The sequence below is a fragment of the Lynx canadensis genome, chromosome C2, assembly GCF_007474595.2.
Source record: "Lynx canadensis isolate LIC74 chromosome C2, mLynCan4.pri.v2, whole genome shotgun sequence".
Taxonomy (NCBI): Eukaryota; Metazoa; Chordata; class Mammalia; order Carnivora; family Felidae; genus Lynx; species Lynx canadensis.
The window spans coordinates 75843079-75862929 of NC_044311.2; the positions used below are offsets into that span (position 1 = coordinate 75843079).

The 19851-nt window shown below is 41.8% G+C and overlaps 1 protein-coding gene across 1 annotated transcript; it reads left to right on the top strand.

The window, feature by feature from the left end:
• Positions 1-10567: 10567 nt before the first annotated feature.
• LOC115523956 (5-hydroxytryptamine receptor 3C-like) lies at positions 10568-15652 on the top strand. The gene is made up of 9 exons (XM_030330252.1): positions 10568-10634; positions 12020-12186; positions 12570-12614; positions 12981-13090; positions 13357-13526; positions 13718-13878; positions 14687-14891; positions 15066-15281; positions 15411-15652. The coding sequence occupies exons 1-9, from the start codon at positions 10568-10570 to the stop codon at positions 15638-15640; spliced, it is 1371 nt and encodes a 456-aa protein (XP_030186112.1). The 3' UTR covers positions 15641-15652.
• Positions 15653-19851: the final 4199 nt, after the last annotated feature.

The window sequence follows — 19851 nt, forward strand, 5'->3', positions numbered from 1 at the left end:
TATTACGAGTCACCCGGGTGGAAGGAAGGAAGAATATGGAGATGCATGACCTGATCTTGAGGCACCAGCAGGGAAGCAATATATATCATTTCCATTCACATTCTACTAGTGACAATTTAATCATCTGGGCACATCTAAGTGAGAGGGAAACTGGGAAGTGCAATCCTCAGCTGGGAAGCTATGAGCCATCTACAATTCCATTACAATGGAAGAAGGAAAGAACAGATTTCAGTGGAAACTAATGGTTTCCACCTCATATGCCTATCCTTGAACCCAGAAATTCCACTTCTACATATATGCTGTAGGGTAGCCTTTCTCTATGGAGGCTTCTGCAAGTGAATTAAGCCCTAAAAAGAATTATTTGAGTGATTATTTTCTCAATTCTCCCAAGGATAACACATATCTAGTATCATTCTAGATGTCCAAGAGAGAAGTTAATTCATCACACACAGTGAATGCTTTAGGGCATCAGGGCTTAATGCAATTAGCTGAGAAAAGATGCTCTAAAGGGCCTCCCACATATATACACAAGGAGATATATTCATTGTGCATTGTCTGTAGTAGTGGAAAGAATCTAAATTCCATTAACAAGAGAAAAGATAACTAGATTATGGTGTTTGTATAATGAGCTACTATACAGCAGTTAAAGAACATGGGCTATAATGTATCACTATGTATAAGTTTCAAAAACAATGTTGAGCACAGATAAGTTACAAAAAGACTCAAATTGTATAACCCCAATTTGTATTTATTTTGTAAATATGTAAAAATGTGATATGTTGTTTATGAATACACATATATGTACTTAAAAATATAAAAAAATACCTGGGCATGATGAACAACAATTTCAAGGTGTAATTGGAGATATAGCTGGTGTTGGAGGTACAAGAATAAGATCAGAGAGGGAGACACAGGAGCTTCATCTGTTTCTGTAATATTTTATTTCTTTTTAAAATGATTTATAGGGGCGCCTGGGTGGCTCTTTTGGTTGAGCATCCGACTTCAGCTCAGGTCATGATCTTGCGGTTCATGGATGGAGCCCTGCGTCAGGCTCTGTGCTGATAGCTCAGAGCCTGGAGCCTGTTTCAGATTCTGTGTCTCCCCCTCTCTCTGCCCCTCCCCTGCTCATGCTCTGTCTCTCTCGCTCTTTTAAAAAATGAATATACATTAAAAAAACTTAATGACTTATAAATGTTCATTTTAACGAGGTTTGGAGTGGGTACACAGGTCCTTCTAATATCATTTGCTGTACGTTTTGGTGGCTTTAAGTATTTCATAATAAAAATGTTTTAGTGTCATAGGAACAAATCATATCTCCTCTCACTGGGACTATATGCACTTGAGCCAAAGAATCTTGCAGGTCGCTATATCTATATCTGCTGATGAGAATTCCTGAAGCGCCTGTGGCCATCGGGTTGCATAAGATAAACCTCCTCAGCACACCTCAAGCCAACTAGCACTTCCTACCATGCCTCAAACACCGTAGAACCCCAAAGCTGCAAATCTGATACTTTAATATAAAATCAAAAGCTTCTAAAAATCTTCCTCAAATACTCCAAATATATTGATCATAGGTTAAAAGAAAAAAAAAAATAATAGACGACCATTGCACAGACCTGGTGCCAAGCCTCAATACCCTAAGGTCTTATCTCTGTCTGTCCACAGATAGCCTGGGCCAAAGAATTGTACTTAACTTACACTTACTTATAAGTATAATTAGACTTCTACTTATTTACATGATACTGATTGCAAAGCATCCCCTCCTTAAAATGATTTTGTGTTGTGAGATGTTTGGGGGAGTGATATTCTCCAATCCTCAGGCAAGGGGCTAGAGTAGAGAATCTATGTAAACCCATACTTGTACATATTTTAAAAATAATACTTATTTTGTGTAATCCACTAAAAATATTCATTCAATATTTGATGGAGCGAAATGGAGCGAAAACAGAGAAGTTTCCTGTCCTTATGGGGCTTAGAGTTCCAAATAAACTTGAGTCCAAAGTTAAATTATAACTGGAGTAGGTACTAGACAAGGAAGGTATGAGTTGTGCCTGAAGGACAGTGGGAGTTAGTAAGGTGAACATGTGGAGGTGGGCAGAGCAGAGAGCACTCCAAGCAGAGGGAACAACAAAGACCAAGCAGAAGGAAAAGGAAGGGAACATCTCCAAAGGCCTTGTAGACCATGTTACAGGTCTCAGAGGAAGAGCAAATGGCAACCACGACAAGGTTTTTAATGGTGAGTGGGTTAAGGGTTGAGAAATCAAATTTGCATTTTGAAAACTTCACTGTGGCTGGTAGACTGGAGAAAGAGTTAGAAGTATCTAGAAGGGAAGACAATCAGCAGACCTTGGTGATGGAGTAGGTAAAGTGGTGTGAGAAACAAAGGTGTCAAGGGTACCACCTAGGTTTCTGGTTGCAGAACTGGATGGATGGTGGTACCGCTGCTCATTGACAGAAGTGTTTTATTGCAGTAGCTTCCTCTACCCAGGTTACCAGGACCTAATGCCAAATGGCAATGATCATTCCACATCTGCTGTGGCATTCGCAGTTGAATTCTTATGAAGACAAAATTTCACTTTTGCAGATCAATTTTACAATGAAAGTCATTTTCAAGAAATAAGACTTTTTTTTCAAGTTAGCTAATAAAGTGAATATTTTACTTGCCATCACAGAAACAACAGTGTGAGAGAATAATAAACCTCTTTAGCGGTCTCTGGCAACTTAAATTTTTTTTTTAATGTTTATTTATTTTTGAGAGAGAGACAGAGAGAGAGAGCGTGAGCAGGGGAAGGGAAGAGAGAGAGAGAGGGAGACACAGAATCTGAAGCAGACTCCAGGCTATGCTGTCAGCACAGAGCCGGATGAAGGGCTCAAACTCACAGACTGAAAGATCATGACGTGACCTGAAGTTGGTCACTTAACCGACTAAGCCACCCAGGCACCTGGAGAATTCTTTTTTTTTTTTTTTAATGTTTATTTATTTTTGAGAGAGAGACAGAGAGCCAGAGAGGGAGCGGGGTAGGGACAGAGAGAGAGAGGGAGACAGAGAATCTGAAACAGGCTCCAGTCTCTGAGCTGTCAGCACAGAGCCCGACGTGGGGCTCAAACCCACGAACCATGAGATCATGATCTGAGCCGAAGTTGGAATGATCTGAGCCGAAGTTGGACGCCTACTGACTGGGCCACCCAGGCGCCCCTAAATGTTTATTTTTTGAGAGAGAGAGAGAGAGAGAGAGAGAGAGAGAGTGAGAGCGAGCCAGGGGAGGGCAGAGAGAGGGGGTGGACAGAGGATCCAAAGCAAGCTCCACACTGACAGCAGCAAGCCTGATGCGGGGCTCAAACTCACAACTGTGAGATCACGGCCTGAGCCACTGAGCCATCCAGGTGCCCCCTTGGCAACTTGGAAAAGAGAAAAGGATTTCACATATCAACAATTCCAAAATTGGTGCAGCCACTGTGGAAAACAGTATGGAGTTTCCTCAAAAAATTAAAAGCAGGAGCGCCTGGATGGCTCAGTTGAGCTTCCGACTCCAGCTTAGGTCATGATCTCATGGTTCGTGAGTTTGTGCCCCATGTCAGGCTTTATGCTGACAGTTCAGAGCCTGGAGCCTGTTTCAGAATCTGTCTCCCTCTCTCTCTCTCTGCCTCTCTCCTGTTTGCACACACACTCTCTCTCAAAAATAAACATTAAAAAAATTAAAAATAAAGTTACCATATTATTCATTAATTCCACTATGGGGTATTTACCCAAAGAAAATGGAAACACCAATTCAAAAAGATATATATACCCCTATGTTTATTGTAACATTTTTTACAATAGTCAGGATATGGAAACAACCCAAGTGTCCATCCATAAATGAATGCATAAAGAAGATTTTATATTTTATATAAAACAGAAATATAGAATATAAATATAAATACAGAAGATTATATATAAATATATATACATACAGATTTATATAGAAGATTATATATGCAAATATACATACATATACATATATACATATACACATATACGTATATATACATATACACATATACATATATACATATATATACGTATACACATATATATATATACACATATATATATACATATATACACATAGGTGTATATATATAAAGGAATATTGCTCAGCCATAAAAAAAAGCATGAAATCTTGCCATTTACAACAACATGGATGGATCTAGAGGGTATAATGCTAAATAACATGAGTCAATCAGAGAAAGACAAATACCACATGATTTCACTCATATGTGGAATTTAAGAAACAAAGGAACAAAGAAAAAAGAGACCACCAAAAGTCAGATTTTTTTTTAATGTTTAGTTTTTTATTCTGACAGAGAGAGAGAAAGCATGCTCACAAATGGGAGATGGGCAGAGAAAGAGGGAGAGAGAGAATCCCAAGCAGGTTGCACACTCAATGCAGAGCCCCATGCGCGGCTCAATCACATGATAGGGAGATCTTGACCTGAACTGATATCAAGAGTAGGTCGCTTAACCAACTAAGCCACCCAGGTGGCCCCCAAAAACCAGACTCCTTTTTTTTTCAAGTTTACTTATTTATTTTGAGAAAGACAGGGCAAGCAGGGGAGAGGCAGAGAGATGGAAAGAAAATCCCAAGCAGGCGTCACACTGTCAGCATGGTGTCGGATGTGGGGCTCAAACTCATGAACTGTAAGATCATGACCTGAGCCAAGACCAAGAGTAGGACATTTAACTGACTGAGCCACCCAGACGCCCCCTCAAAACAACAGACTCTTAAATATGGAGAACTGGTGGTTGTCAGAGGGGTGGTAGGTGGGGGAGTGGGGTGGGTGCAATAGGTCAAGGGGATTAAGGGCATGCTCATCATGATGAGCACTGAGTAATAATATATAGAATTGTCAAATCACAACAGAGCCTAAGACTAATATAGCCTAAAACTAATATGTTAATTATACTGGAATTGAAAAAAAATTTTTTAATAAACTAAAAAAAAAAAAGATGTCAACAATGCCATATGAAAGCCAAGTGACATTGCATATTATATAGACAAAGATTTCACAGTATTTTCAATAGAGAACTGCAATGGGTGAAGCTGAGTGTTCATACAGTACACAGCAGTAGAGGCACGTTATGGTAAGTCATATCACATAGCCACTTTATGAAGGAAAGAATTACACACTTCTCACCTTCGTAGTAATAACATCTCAACTAATTAGCAGTAAAGGTAGTAGTGAGAAAGAAATGAAGAATTGCTTTAAAAAAGCGTTAAGTACGGTTATATTGACATGCACTATCATATTGACCCAATAAAATAACAGATAGGTGTTCAAAAACTAGCTCCTTGTAAAAAAGATAGGGAAATGGACAGCAGTTATCTAATTTTAATAAAACAATATTATCTACCACATTAGTGTTCTGTTGATTCTACAGTCTTGTATGTACATAATTTATAAATTTATTCTAATTTATAGAATATCTAATTTTTAGAATTGTTACTTCTCAAATGTTCTCGGACAGTAACATTTTATTTTTTATAAATCAAATAAAAAATTCTAATTTGTAGAATATCTAATATATAATTTTATCTTATAAGAGCTATAAGTATAAGGACTTTATACATGATTTTATGATTATAAATATTTAAGTGATATTACAAATAATTCAAGTTAACATCAGGGGTTTAGGAGTTTTGTTTCTCTTTAAAAAAAATTTTTTTTTAATGTTTATTTACTTTGAGAGAGAGAGAAGCAGCGTGAGCAGGGGAGGGGCAGGAAGAGAGGGAGACACAGAATCTGAAGCAGGCTAGCTGTCAGCACAGGGCCTGGTGGGGGGAGCTCAAACTCACAGACCATGAGATCATGACCTGAGCTGAAGTCAGATGCTCAACCAACTGAGCCATCACGGTGCCCCTTGTTTCTCTTAAAAGAGGTCTGAATCTTATTCAACTTTGGGAACCACTGAGTGATAGAATAAAACCAAATTTCAGCTAGGTATACAAAGCCTTCCGTGATCTGGCACCACATAATACCACAGCTTCATTTCCTGTTACTCTCCTACTCAAATCTGAGGTCCTCAAAACACTGCGATTTCCATGTTTTTACTTAAGCTGTTCCTTCCACCTGGAACAACCACCTAAATCTATTCAACTAAAATAAGCATCACAGCCCATAGACCAGTGTTGGGATTGTAAACCTCCCAGAATGACAGCTAATGGTTACTTACTCAACTGAATAAAATCAGAGAGCATGTCTGATGCCTCTCCTGGTTAGATGTGCAGGGGAGATTCTCCCACATTATTGAGAAGTATGGAGTGGGCACCTGTCAGACACCAACGTGGGAGGCCCCACTAAACAGGGTCCCACTAAACCAGAAGAGCCAAAGATAAAGAGTGCAGCCAAAATGGAGCCTTCTTTCTAAAACAGGCTGTCACAGGCTGCAGGAATCACTCCCAGTCACTCCCCAAAACTTCTTGCATGTTTTTGCTTTATAAATATGGGCTTCTGATGAGACGAGATAAACCACTTCAGTCTGTTTGTGATAACATTTTTGGCATGAATATTTGTTTAGGAAAACTAGAAATCTGTGAAGGCTGTATTTATTTTTCACTCAAAGTAACTCATCTATTGAATACCATGAGGAAAAAGTATGTACTCTTAAAACACAAATTATATACTTGATTGATTATAAGTCCACCAATGAGAAAAATTAGTATTGCTTTTTAGCTACTAAAATGTTACTTTGGGGGTGTCTGAATGGCTCAGTTGGTTGAGCAACCAATTCTTCATTTCGGCTCAGGCCATGATCCTGGGGTTGTGAGGTCAAGCCCCACATCAGGCTTTGCACTGAGCATGAAGCTTGCTCAAGATTCTCTCTCTCTGTCCCTCTGCTCCTCTCCACCGCTTGTTCACTCTCTCTAAAATAAAATAATAATAATAATAATAAATCAAATAAAAAATAAAATGTTACTGTCTGAGCACATTTGAGAAGTAACAATACCAAGACATTTTATCTATTTAATTAATTTATTTTTTAATACTTTATTTTATTTTTGAAGTAATCGCTACACCCGACATGAAGCTTGAACTCACAATCCTGAGATCAAGAGTTACATGCTCCACTGACTAAGCCCGCCAACTGCCCCCCAAAATATGTTTTTAAACTCTCATTCTAAAATTGGATCTAGGCGAATGACATGTGATCTACAGCTGGTAGGTAATTGATCTAAAGGAAAAGAAAGAAAAAGATTCCTTTTCAAGTCAGTCAAGTTTATACTGCTAACGGAATCAGAAACAGCTTAAAATTTTATCTATTTTACTTCCTATTTGCTTGTAGGTTCTTACAGTTCTAATCAAACTTCACGTTTTAGTATACTTACCTAAGGGGCGCCTGGCTGGCTCCATTGGTTAAGTGTCCGACTTCGGCTCAGGTCATGATCTCACAGTTTGTGAGTTGAAGTCCCACATGGGTCTCTGTGCTGACAGCTCAAAGCTTGGAGCCTGCTTCAGATTCTGTGTCTCCTCTCTCTGTCCCTTCTCTGCTCATGCTCTGTCTCTTTCTCCTTCAAAAATAAATAAGCATTAAAAAAATGTTTAGAATACTTACCTAAAATATACTTATTGGGGCATCTGGGTGGCTTACTCCATTAAGTGTCCAACTTCAGCTTAGGTCATGAACTCATGATTCATGAGTTTGAGCCCCGGGCTGGACTCTGTGCTGACAGCTCAGAGCCTGGAGCCTGCTTTGGATTCTGCGTCTCCCTCTCTTTCTCTGTTCCTCCCCCATTTGCTCTCACTCTCTCTCTCTCTTTCTCAAAAATAAATAAAGACTGAAAAAACTTTTGAAAACACTCATCTAGTTTATTTCTTTAATTTCCTGATTGATTTATACATATGTTGCTTGCATTCTATACCCTATCTATAGAATTTTCAAGTTTTTTTCTTCTACATTTACTCTATTCACCTAAAGCATTGTTTCCCCAAAATAGTAGATGAAGTACTACTCCTGCAAGATATTCTGAGAAAAAGAAATTCTCAAAGTCAACTAAGTCTGGGAAATTATACATATGATATTCAAGTCACATTAACATTTTAGCTAAATACTCTGAGGAATCCTATAGTAAAAGAAAAAAAAACAAACAAAAACACTCTGCTTAGCTTTATTTAATTCATTGTTTCTCAGACCTCTTTGAAGTTTAAATAACAAAAATAATTTTTTTAGAAAAGAATTTAACATCCAGTGGAACTAGTGTTCTGCAAGAAAATGCTTTGAGAAATACTGATCTAAAGGGGTGCCTGGGTGGCTCAGTCGTTAAGCATTGGACTTCGGCTCACATCATGATCTCACGGTCGTGAGTCAGAGTCCCACATCAGGTGAGCATGAGCCTCGCTTCGGGTGAGCCCCCGCTTCTCTCTCTCTCTCCCTTTCTGCCCCTTGTGGGATTCTCTCTGTCCTTTGCTCACTGTGCCCTCTCTCTTAAACAAACAAACAAACAAACAAATAAAGCCATCTTTTAAAAAAAGAAAGAAAGAAAAAAGAAACTTCCCAAAGGAGAAGGGATCCTCAAATGATGAAGAGGGCTCCTACGGAGTGAGGGACGACCTTTATGGTAACCTACAGCTGAGTGAGGCTGAGAGAAAAGACTGATGCCCACAGCAGCCAGGGTTGCTTCAGTCAACCCAGACATTTGGAATCCAGAAGATTCCATTCAGGCTGAAACAACCTGAACAATCTCAAGAGAGCCAGGGTAACAATAACAGCTACTATTATTGCCATTTTTACTGTTATTTCTGTTTCAATTCAGTAATTGCTTAGAACAGAAAAGGTAACACACAAACATTATCCCTAACCACATAAAACCCCAATATTAGAGATAAGGAAACCTTTGCTACCTTATTGTTCCAGCTCAGGCCATAAACTTCTTCACTGAAGCAATTGCTCTCTTTGCTCTCTAAGCCACTCATTACTCTCTCTGGAGCCTTCTCTAATGGAATTAATTCCAGAATAAAAGAGGTTAAACCCTCTGATGACTTTGGCCCACTTAACCATAACATGTCTGGTTTCCACCATGAATCAAATATTTGTACATGCTAAATCTGACAAGACCTGTGATCATCTAGGCATGGCATGGTATGTTGAAATTACTTCCCAAGGCTCTTTTAAGACTACACGAGAAAGTAAATCTTAACACTCAGAGGCAAATTCAAACACCTACAGAGGATAAGCAGGTAACATACATGAGGGGAGCTGGTCAGGAATAATCAATAGTTGGTGACAGACTGTGATGATCTAGAGAGAATGTTCCATCCAAACAGCATAACCATTAGCTTTGGCAAATTGTTGCCAAGCAAAAACGTGAGCCCAGTATTGGTTGATCTTACTTTTTAAATCAAGCCAGAAATATAGGTCTTGCACGAAATCTCCCAATTTTTAATGTCGACAACTAACTAATTTCTTATAAAAAAACAGCAGGGTCTAAACAACATGAATTTGCAAGCTTTCCTTTCATGTTCTCATCAGTCAACTTCTACTAAAAATAGCATTGTCTCTACCACCTCCCCTCTACCTCACTGATCACTCCTTCCATCCAGGAGATCTGGGTTGCTTTTGACACGCTCACAAAATCAAAAGCTGAGACTAGCCAGTACTGAAGTCATGTTTAAAACCTCAAAGTCTGGGGGCGCCTGGGTGGCGCAGTCGGTTAAGCGCCTGACTTCAGCCAGGTCACGATCTCGCGGTCCGTGAGTTCAAGCCCTGCATCGGGCTCTGGGCTGATGGCTCGGAGCCTGGAGCCTGTTTCCGATTCTGTGTCTCCCTCTCTCTCTGCCCCTCCCCTGTTCGTGCTCTGTCTCTCTCTGTCCCAAAAATAAAATAAACGTTGAAAAAAAAAAAAAAAACCTCAAAGTCTGAAGTTGATTATAAAAAGGAGGCCCCAGTTTTTCTGAAAGATAGTAGCAAGGTTAAAATAAGTGCATGTGGGGGCGCCTGGGTGGCTCAGTAGGTTAAGCGTCTGACTTCAGCTCAGGTCACGATCTCACAGTCCGTGAGTTCGAGCCCCGCGTCGGGCTCTGGGCTGATGGTCCAGAGCCTGAAGCCTGCTTCCGATTCTGTGTCTCCCTCTCTCTCTGCCCCTCCCCCGTTCATGCTCTGTCTCTCTCTGTCTCAAAAATAAATAAAAGTTAAAAAATAAAAATAAAAAAAATAAGTGCATGTGCCACTTGAAAGCAATGGCAATTATTATGTGCCTTGTCTATGATGCATTGCAGGCCACAGTGATTCTAAAGTATGAGGAGACTATTAGCACTGCTCCAGTGACCAGATATTTTTTCTTCCCCCTCTCCTAACTGATTTTCCAGATTACTTTTGGAGATGAGATTCAGGCCCAGTTAGAGCACAGGGTGGGCTAGTCCTCTGTGACACTCTCTTGTCAGCGGTGCTTGTTAGAGAGACGGCTAATGCCACCTGATACATGTATTATTCAAAACTAGGGTTCAAGGTGTGGCCTGTGGTCTTTTAAGGTCAACATCATCACTAAGTTCCCAGAGATCAACATTATCTCAGAGAAGAGCCAAAGAGAAGAAGATGGAAAGAGGTTGGCTCCATGAACATGGATTTTTCCTTTGTCTCATTCTCCACCTGCTGCTTCAAGGTAAGAAGGGACAAGAACAAGAACAAAGCAAACATACAACTTCTAAGAAACAGACCAACCAGACTAATTTTTATTAATCCTAGATAGTCAATGTCTGGATGTTCATCGAGGTAAAAATGAAAACTCAAGACACTGATAGCTTTGTACCTCTTTGTAAGATCCTTCTGTCCCTATGTTTCTGTTGGGCCTCTTCTCTTTTCTCATGTCTTTCTCTTTCCAGGCATATAATCTAACCACATGGTTTCTGAGTATCAACTAATGTTAAAAAGAAGAAGATTCTTTCTCAGCTCTCTTGAATCAAATTAAATGGAACAGAGAAAATTCTAAAGGGAAGAAGGTGATGAGAAGGTCTGTCATGAAAAAGGGAAATATTTTTAGTAAAAATTTTCAGTGTACGTTATTTTTCTCATTCATTATTGAAAATGAATGATGAGGGAGTACCTGGGTGGCTCAGTCCATTAAGCATTTGACTTTGGCTCAGGTCATGATCTCACAGCTTATGAGTTTGAGCCCCGCATCAGGCTTTCAGCTGTCAGCACAGAGCCTGCTTCGGATCCTCTGTCTTCTCTCTGCCCCTCCTCCTTCTGGTTCTCTCTCTCTCTCCCTCTCTCTCTCTCTCTCTCACTCATTCTCTCTCTCAAAATAAATAAACTAGAAAAAATGAATGATAAGGGTTAGTACAATATCAGAGATAGATATGAATAGACTCTACCAGAAGATGTTATCACATAATTCTCTATTTCTGCATCACAAAGTAGTTCTAATCCTAGAAAAGGGTTAGGTGTAAGATGGGAATCAAGGAACTCTCTTTAAGGTAGTCTCACTGGTGATAACCACTGTGTTTCAGACGAGAACAATCACAGCACATAGTAGAGGTACAGTAAATCCTTATTAACTTGAAAAACTGAGTTCCTTCCTTAGGGTCCCACATACCTCCTACTACCTACCTGATTATTGCCTTCATCATTAATTTATGATTATCTATGCTGCATTAATATAGTGAGGAGAACTGTGATTGCAAATATTGTCACTGACATCACCCAGATGGTTCAAGGACAGAGATGAGCAATGGAAGGACACTGAGTGAAGGTGGAGAAGTTTGTGGTGAGATTCAGCAGGACACTGAAAAGTGGTGGTCAAGGCTGAGTTTGCCTACATGTTTGGAAAAATTTTGCATGTGGACAGAAACAAAGGAATTGAGGATGGAGCCCTGACTCAGCTCACCTCATCAACTTCCACCATTTGCCTACCAGCCCAGCCCACACTCCCTGGTCCAGGAAGGAGGAGCTCACATACTTCTCCCATGCCCCCTGTTTTCTTTGTGCAGAAATGCTACCTAGCCCCCAGCCCTGACACTCTTCTCACAGGGTCTCTGCTCTCTTCAGGAAGAGGAGACACATTCACCATCAATTGCTCAGGCTTTGACCGGCATGGAGTGGATCCTGTCGCCTTCCAAGCAGTGTTTGACAGAAAGGCCTTCCGTCCAGTCATCAACTATAGCATCCCCACTCGTGTCAACATCTCCTTCACTATGTCAGCCATTGTGGAAGTGGTGAGTCCTGGCTCAACATTGCAATGTGCTGATCAGTGGCAAGCGGTGGTGGGTTCCTCACTTGAATTTTGTAAAATGAAAATCTCATTCCATGAGGTGGGAAGATATGACAGGGCATGTTTCAGTGACATCATAGCAGGTAAAATCTGTCCCTTTTCAGACTATTCCATAAGAAACATGACCCCAATGTACTTTTATACTGCCTTTTTTTTAAACTATGTTTTCCATGTACTCTGGAGTATTTGACCTACATTTTTCAGTGGTTTATGATTAAAAATCATAATTGTGACATAGAACAGCCATGGAAATGAGAAAGAGGTGGATGGTGGCATTGGACTTGACTTCATGGAGGCAATGATCCCAGGTGAAAATTGTTTTTTCAGGATGCACAGCTTCAACTGATGACATCTTTCCTATGGCTAAACATGGTATGATAGACTTTTTCCCCTTTACTGTGGTACCTCCCTTTTCCCACTGCTGGGTCCAACTTTGCAGTTTACAATGGATAAAGCTTAGAATACCCACAAATTAGATAAATTCAAATGGAAGCAGACCAACAATGAAAACACAAAATTTCCTGATTATTCTGTCAGCTTGGGGCACAGGGAGAAGGTAGCATAAACCAAGGTCATGGAAGATGACACCTAAGTGGCTCCATACCAGGGACTCCAAAGTTGAGGTCAAGGTCTCCCTTGAAAGAATCAAGGGAGAAGTAGAAGAAAGACTTTGTTAGTGCACTGTGATATCTGTCACAAGTTCCCACCCTATTGGTCTCACACCATGCTTTCCTATAGTTCTGGTACAATCCATTCATCACGTGGAACCCAGAGGAATGTGGGGGCATCAGGAAGATCAGCATAGCAGCTGAGAATCTTTGGCTTCCAGATATCTTCATCGAGGAGTTGTGAGTATCCGCACTGAGAAAACAGCAGGAAGGAAACGCTATCTCCAAGGAGGATGATATAACCAATAGGGGGCACATAAAGACTCAGTTTAGAAGGAGCAGTGTCTGAATTGAGTTTATAAAACCCCCAGAACACAGTGACAGGTGGAAGGGGGAAGTCAGATGAGTGGGGTTAGAGCACAGGAATGGTGTGATCTGAGAGAGAAAGAAGGCCAAGACTGATAGAGAGCTCACAGTACCCACCTTCCCATTCTTCTCACATACAGTATGGATATGGATCAGACAGCTACAGGTCTCATGGTTTATGTCAACAGTGAAGGTCTCATCAAATATGATAAGCCAATGCGGGTGGTCAGCATTTGTAACCTGGACATCTTCTATTTCCCCTTTGATGAACAGAACTGCACACTCACCTTCAGCTCATTCATCTACACAGGTAAGTGAGACTCTGTATAGTAGCTGATTGAGAGGCAGAGAAAGTGTTTTGAGAAAGAAGAGGCCAGGAAGCTGGGAACGGTGAGGGGATTTCCCCTAAAGGGGTGTGGAAGCTAAGTGGTAAGAAATGCAAGTCTGGGTAAGGGGTTTGGGAACATTTGGGAGGCTGAGTTGTCTGGGTCTCTTTTGCAGTGGAGAACATGCTCCTGGGCATGGAGAAGAAAGTGCAGGAGATTTCGAACACATCACAGGACCTCATTCGGAGCAAGGGGGAGTGGGTACTTCTGGATATCCACCAGAGAATGATGAAGATGACTGTGGGCACCAACCAGTATGACCAAATCATTTTCTATGTGAGCTCAGGGGCCATGGCTGTGATCTTCTCTAAGATGCATAACTTATGTCCTCCACCAGAATGTAAGCTCTCCCACTAGAAAGTAAGCTCCGTGAGGGTGGATATTTTTATCACTTTTTTCACTGATAAATTTCCACTACCTAGGACAGAACCTGGCACTCAGTAAATATTGATTGAATAAATCCTCCTTGGGGAAAAAAACAAAGGTCCTATGGCAGTGACTCATAGTGAGAGTGAGCTTTCCATCTCCCATGGCTATCAGAACTCTATGGAAGGCAAGGGTTTTTAAGTTTATTTTTAAAAAGAGATGGTGTAAAAGTTATGAAACACTGTCTTAGGGATATTATGCTTTCAAATCTTGGTGACCTCAAAATTATCTGCCACTGTCTTGCCTTCCCTCCACTGGTCTTGAATGGACACCAGCAAAGTCACTAGCGATTAGACCTTGATGAGAAAGCAAGCAGAAATACAGAGATAAAAAGCACATGATACCTAAGAATCTGGTCCCACAGTCCTGCTAAGAGCACATTGGTAGGGCTAAAAGTGGAAGTGGAGAAAGTTGACACCTTGGGTCAAGAAAGAATGAGATACATTTCAGTGGTAGGCAGCATGGCAGAATCAAACTCTGGAAAGGCAGACAGTGGTGATTAAGATGACTTTGTTGAAAGACAGGACAGTGAAAGGGACTTGAGGCAACATTTCCTTCCTAGACAGTGTGGTCTGGGACATATCTCAACTCTTGCTCTTAACTGGCTCAGCAGCCTCCCAGCCTACTCCTCACCTGCGCCCCTCTCTCCTTCCCCCAGGTTGCCATCAGGCGCAGGCCCAGACTCTATGTTATAAACCTTCTGGTGCCCAGTGGCTTTCTGGTTGCCATTGACGCCCTCAGCTTCTACCTGCCAATAGAAAGTGAGAATCGTGCCCCATTCAAGATGACACTTCTGCTGGGCTACAACGTCTTCCTGCTCATGATGAATGACTTACTCCCTGCAACTGGCACCCCCCTCATCAGTATGGTCCCTTCCTCCATCAGGAGAATGAAAGCAAAGTGGGCGTGGGGTAGGGAGACAGACCAGTGGAACCTGGTCAGAAAAGGGATCCTGGAAAAGGACCCTCTGGGGAAAGAGGAAACACAAAGTCCTAGGAGGTACCTCTGGCCCTCACATTGACCCATCTTCCCTCCAGGTGTCTACTTTGCCCTGTGTCTGTCCCTGATGGTGGTCAGCCTACTAGAGACCATCTTCATCACCTACCTGTTGCACCTGGCCACCACCCAGCCCCCTCCCATGCCTCAGTGGCTCCATTCTCTCCTCCTCTACTGTACCAGCCCAACAAAATGCTGCCCCACTGCACCCCAGAAGGGAAATAAGGGCCTAGGCCTCACCCCCACCCATCTGCCTGGTAAGGGGAGTCAGCACTGCCCACACATTCTCTTTCCACACCTCTACTCCTCTGCTCCTGCCTCCTTCCCTGTTCCCTTCACTCCCCAGGTAAACTTCATGGCCCATGGCTGAGTCTCTATCTCTGTAGGTGTGAAGGAGCCTGTGGAGTTGGTGGGGAAGGTGCCAGGTCCCAGAGAGGCAGAGTTAAATGGGTGCCCTGGGTCAACAAGGGCTCAAGAAGAATATGAGGCTCAGAAGCGGCACTTGGTCAACCTGTGGATAGAGTTCAGCCACATGATGGACACCCTGCTCTTCCGCCTCTACCTGCTCTTCATGGCCACCTCCATCATCACAGTCATCGTCCTCTGGAACACCTAGGCAAATGCCCATCTGCAAGCTCAGGTCTGGGGCTTCTCTTGCCTCTGGAAACCATCCAAGCTCCCATGTGTGTCCAAGTCCCAGCCTCACAGGCCTGGCAACCACCTTGTTTTCTGCTCAATCCTTCTGTCCAGTTTCAGACCAGACCTGGATGATTGCCTATGCCTCCCAGGATTAGGTCCTTGCTCCTGCACTCCATCAGCTCCCGTCAGCACTCCCATAAGTGATGGCTGCCTGCCTCATCAAGATTCAAGTTCCTGGAATACTTTCTTGATTTGAATCATCCCCAATAAACCCCTTTGCAGAAAGCATTGGCTCTTCCCTACCTTATATTACAGTGTCAGAAATCTTGGATTGAGAGTCTTCTTGCAGAAACTACTCATTAACAAAGTAAAAAGGATTTTATAAGACTATTATGCAACTTAGGAAAGTGAGGAGAGGGGAGAGAAGGGCTCAAAACCCATTACAAGGAATTACAAGAAAATAGAGCTAAATCTCCTAAATCCAATTTTCCGATTTAAGCTTTAGAAATTAATAATGTGCCAGAATCAGGCATCTCTTACTTAAAGAGTGAAACATTTCATCACAGCCTGACATATGACTCATTCATCCTTAAGCATCTAGATGTTAACGTAATCCCGAATTACCGTTAACTGTCTGCACTGTAATCAAAGTTGACTGCCCTTAATCATGCAAAGGAAAGAGCAGAAGCCAAGGAAAGCACATTTGAAAATGGCATCTGCCTTACTTGAGAATAACACAAATGCCCCCATATGAACTGGAAAATTCCCCTTCCTGGAACTTGCCTTCTGATTTTGCAAGTGTTTATCTTTTGGCCCATCTCTCCCACTAGCTGTCTGGGGGAGGTAGAGGTTCCATGGAGCCATGACATGATTTGTTGGACACCCCAGGTTCAGAAAAGCACAGATGTGAGAGCAAATTAATTACAACTCATACAAAATCTTTTATTTTTAGGGGCGCCTGGGTGGCGCAGTCGGTTAAGCGTCCGACTTCAGCCAGGTCACGATCTCGCGGTCTGTGAGTTTGAGCCCCGCGTCAGGCTCTGGGCTGATGGCTCAGAGCCTGGAGCCTGTTTCCGATTCTGTGTCTCCCTCTCTCTCTGCTCCTCCCCTGTTCATGCTCTGTCTCTCTCTGTCCAAAAAAAATAAATAAATAAACGTTGGAAAAAAAAATCTTTTATTTTTAGCAATCATTTCTTTTCTTTTCTTTTGTCTCTTCTACTACTTTCTATTGTAAGCCTAAGAGATTAATGGTGGTCTTTACTGAACAATATTTCCCTGGTTCCTCCTCTCTACTGCTCTTCCTCAAACTTCTTTGGCTCCCTCTGGTCACCGTAGATGCCTAAAGAGTGGCAAGACCACCAGTGCTCACTAGAAAGGTTGCTGTTGGTGGTGCAGGCCCAGGGTCCTTCCCCAGTGTTTGCTGCAGGAGACCAAGCCAGCAGGGGCAGATATCCCCGGCTGAATGCTGAGTCACCAGGACCAGATATCACTTGTTCTTTCCTTGCAGTCTCCTTCCACAAGGACTCAGACAGGATTTCATGAGAATCTGGGGGCACTGAGGCAGAAACACCCTGCTAAACTACAAATCACTCCTTGCACATGCCCATGGTTTTCTAACTCAAGTTGTGTTCCTTAATTCTCCTTTTCTTTTCTCTGCATTTTTTTTTCCCAGAAAGGTCTTCGGTTTCTCAGCTTCTAGGGCCCTGTCAAGCACCTCCTCACCAACACCAATCTTCCGGAAATGTCCAAAACCTAGCATCTACACAATCTAGGCTCAAATCAGGAGCCCTGACATCCACCTAAATAAATTAGTGTATCTGTTATTATTTCCGCAACGCCTCAACTCACAGCTTGCTACAATGGGGGCCTTAGAAAGGATGCAGTATACTAATAATAATACCAACACTTATTAAGTTATGAATATGTGGCAGGCACTCTCCTAAGTGTCTTAGATAAATAACCACATTTAATCCTTACAGTAACTCTATGAAGTGGGAACTGTAGATCCACAAACGCTTGGAGTCAAATGCGTTTTGGAAGTTAGAATTTTTCAGACTTTAAAAAGGAAATATTTATGCACATACTGTATGGAGCAGGGGGCAGCACCCTGAAATCAAACACATTACTATTTCTGCAGTGAGATCTATGAGTATTCATAGTAGGGAGCAGAAACAAAACCGTGGATAGACTCTCATCAGCCCAGGTCATCTTTTGCCACCAAATAATTTGTGAAAAATCATTTGGTTTTCAAAGTTCTTTAAGTTTTAGTACTGTGGTTTTGTATTATTATCCCCATTTTATAGATTCAAATAAAGGGGATGAAATAAATGAAGCAAATGAAGCACAGAGAGGTGAAGGGACAGCCACTGAGTGGGCTCCCAGTGTTCTGAGCTAGTTACATGAGAGTTCTGCGGGGCAGCTGACTCCAGACACCGGCCTCTCAGCTCCTGCCACACTGCCCTCCAAACCGAGGAAGAGGGGCACCTGGGTGGCTCAGTTAGTTGAGCATCTGACTCTTGATTTCAGCTCAGGTCATGATCCCAGGGTCATGGGATGGAGTCCCGTGTCAGGCTAACACCTTAGGAGAATTAAAACAGAAAAAGCAAGACCCTGATCAGGGTCCCAAAGACAAACTTTCTTTTACATTTCTTTTAACTCCCTCCCTCAGCCTTCCCCACTCCTCCTCTCTCCCCTCCACCCCCTCCACAGCCGGCCAAGTTCACTACTTGCACTTTTTCCACTCCTTTCCGTAGCACGCATTTCCCCAGATCTCACCTGGGAAATCCACCTTCCTTTTGTATTCTCTATGGATTTAGATTTTTGCTGCTGATACATATTCTATGATATTTTTTTGGATATCTACTCCTATGCCTTATTCCAGGATAGTCATCTCACCTGGAAACTCATCCTTGACTTTGCTAAACAGCCCATTTACCCAGCTTTTGCGAGGTTCTGAAATTATTTAAGATCAATTTGTGGCATTTTGGTTTTCCCACCCATCTTCATGGTACATATTATTCTGCTTATTTTCTTCACGTGCTTTCTAACACATAACTTTATGTTTTATTTGAATAGAAGATACACAATTTATTTTTTTTGAAATGTGAATTAGGAGGCTAGATCTCTTTTCAGCAAGAGAAGGCATGATATGGTGATTTTATCTTCTCCACAAGCAAAATATGAACACACGATCTTTTTTTTTTTTTAATTTTTTTTTTAACGTTTATTTATTTTTGACACAGAGAGAGACAGAGCATGAACGGGGGAGGGTCAGAGAGAGGGAGACACAGAATCGGAAACAGGCTCCAGGCTCTGAGCTGTCAGCACAGAGCCCGACGTGGGGCTCGAACTCACAGACCGCGAGATCATGACCTGAGCTGAAGTCGGCCACTTAACCGACTGAGCCACCCAGGCGCCCCTGAACACACGATCTTAATACACAAACGATAATCATGAGGAACCTTAAAACCAGAACTCTACCAGAAAATTTACAGATATGGTTTCTGCCTTTCTATTCCACCTATAACAGAATCCTATAGGCACGCTTAGTGCTAATGACTTTCCTCTTGTTATGGAGCAAACCACTGAAAGGCTTTGCAAGGTAACTTAGAAAAATTCAGGAAAATCTTTAGAAAAATCTGCTGATAGGCAACTGTTCCTGCTTGGGCTATCTTGCATCTGATGGCTTGTGTCTGGATGATCACTCTTCACCTTGGCCATTCACCTGCAGTGCTACCTGTGGTTCTTCCACGCATTTGTGCTCACTCCCTTTTTCTCTAAGCTATTAGAAGCAGTGTTTCTCCAACTTTTCTACATTTTCTCTTGGCTCCATATTAACCTGACATTAAAATTTATTATCTCCTTACTATCTTTGCTCTCTCTCCTCTTCCTTCAGGTCTACTCTAGGATGTGAAGTCACAGACTTCATTTCAAGCCCATCCTTTTCCTCCTCTCCAATTTCTGATCCTCCCTTTGGTAACCTCTCTTATTGGGTCACTCATTAGTACTGCTTCTTCCAAATGGCAAGTACGAAAATAGTATAGCAGAGAGACTTTGGAATCTGGCAACCTTGGGTTCTAATCTGACTGCATTACTTGTTGGATAAAACCTTATACAAGTGGCTTCACCCTTTATGTTTAAATTCCATTTGTGTTGCTGAGCTAACAGCACAGATGAAATTATTTTTAA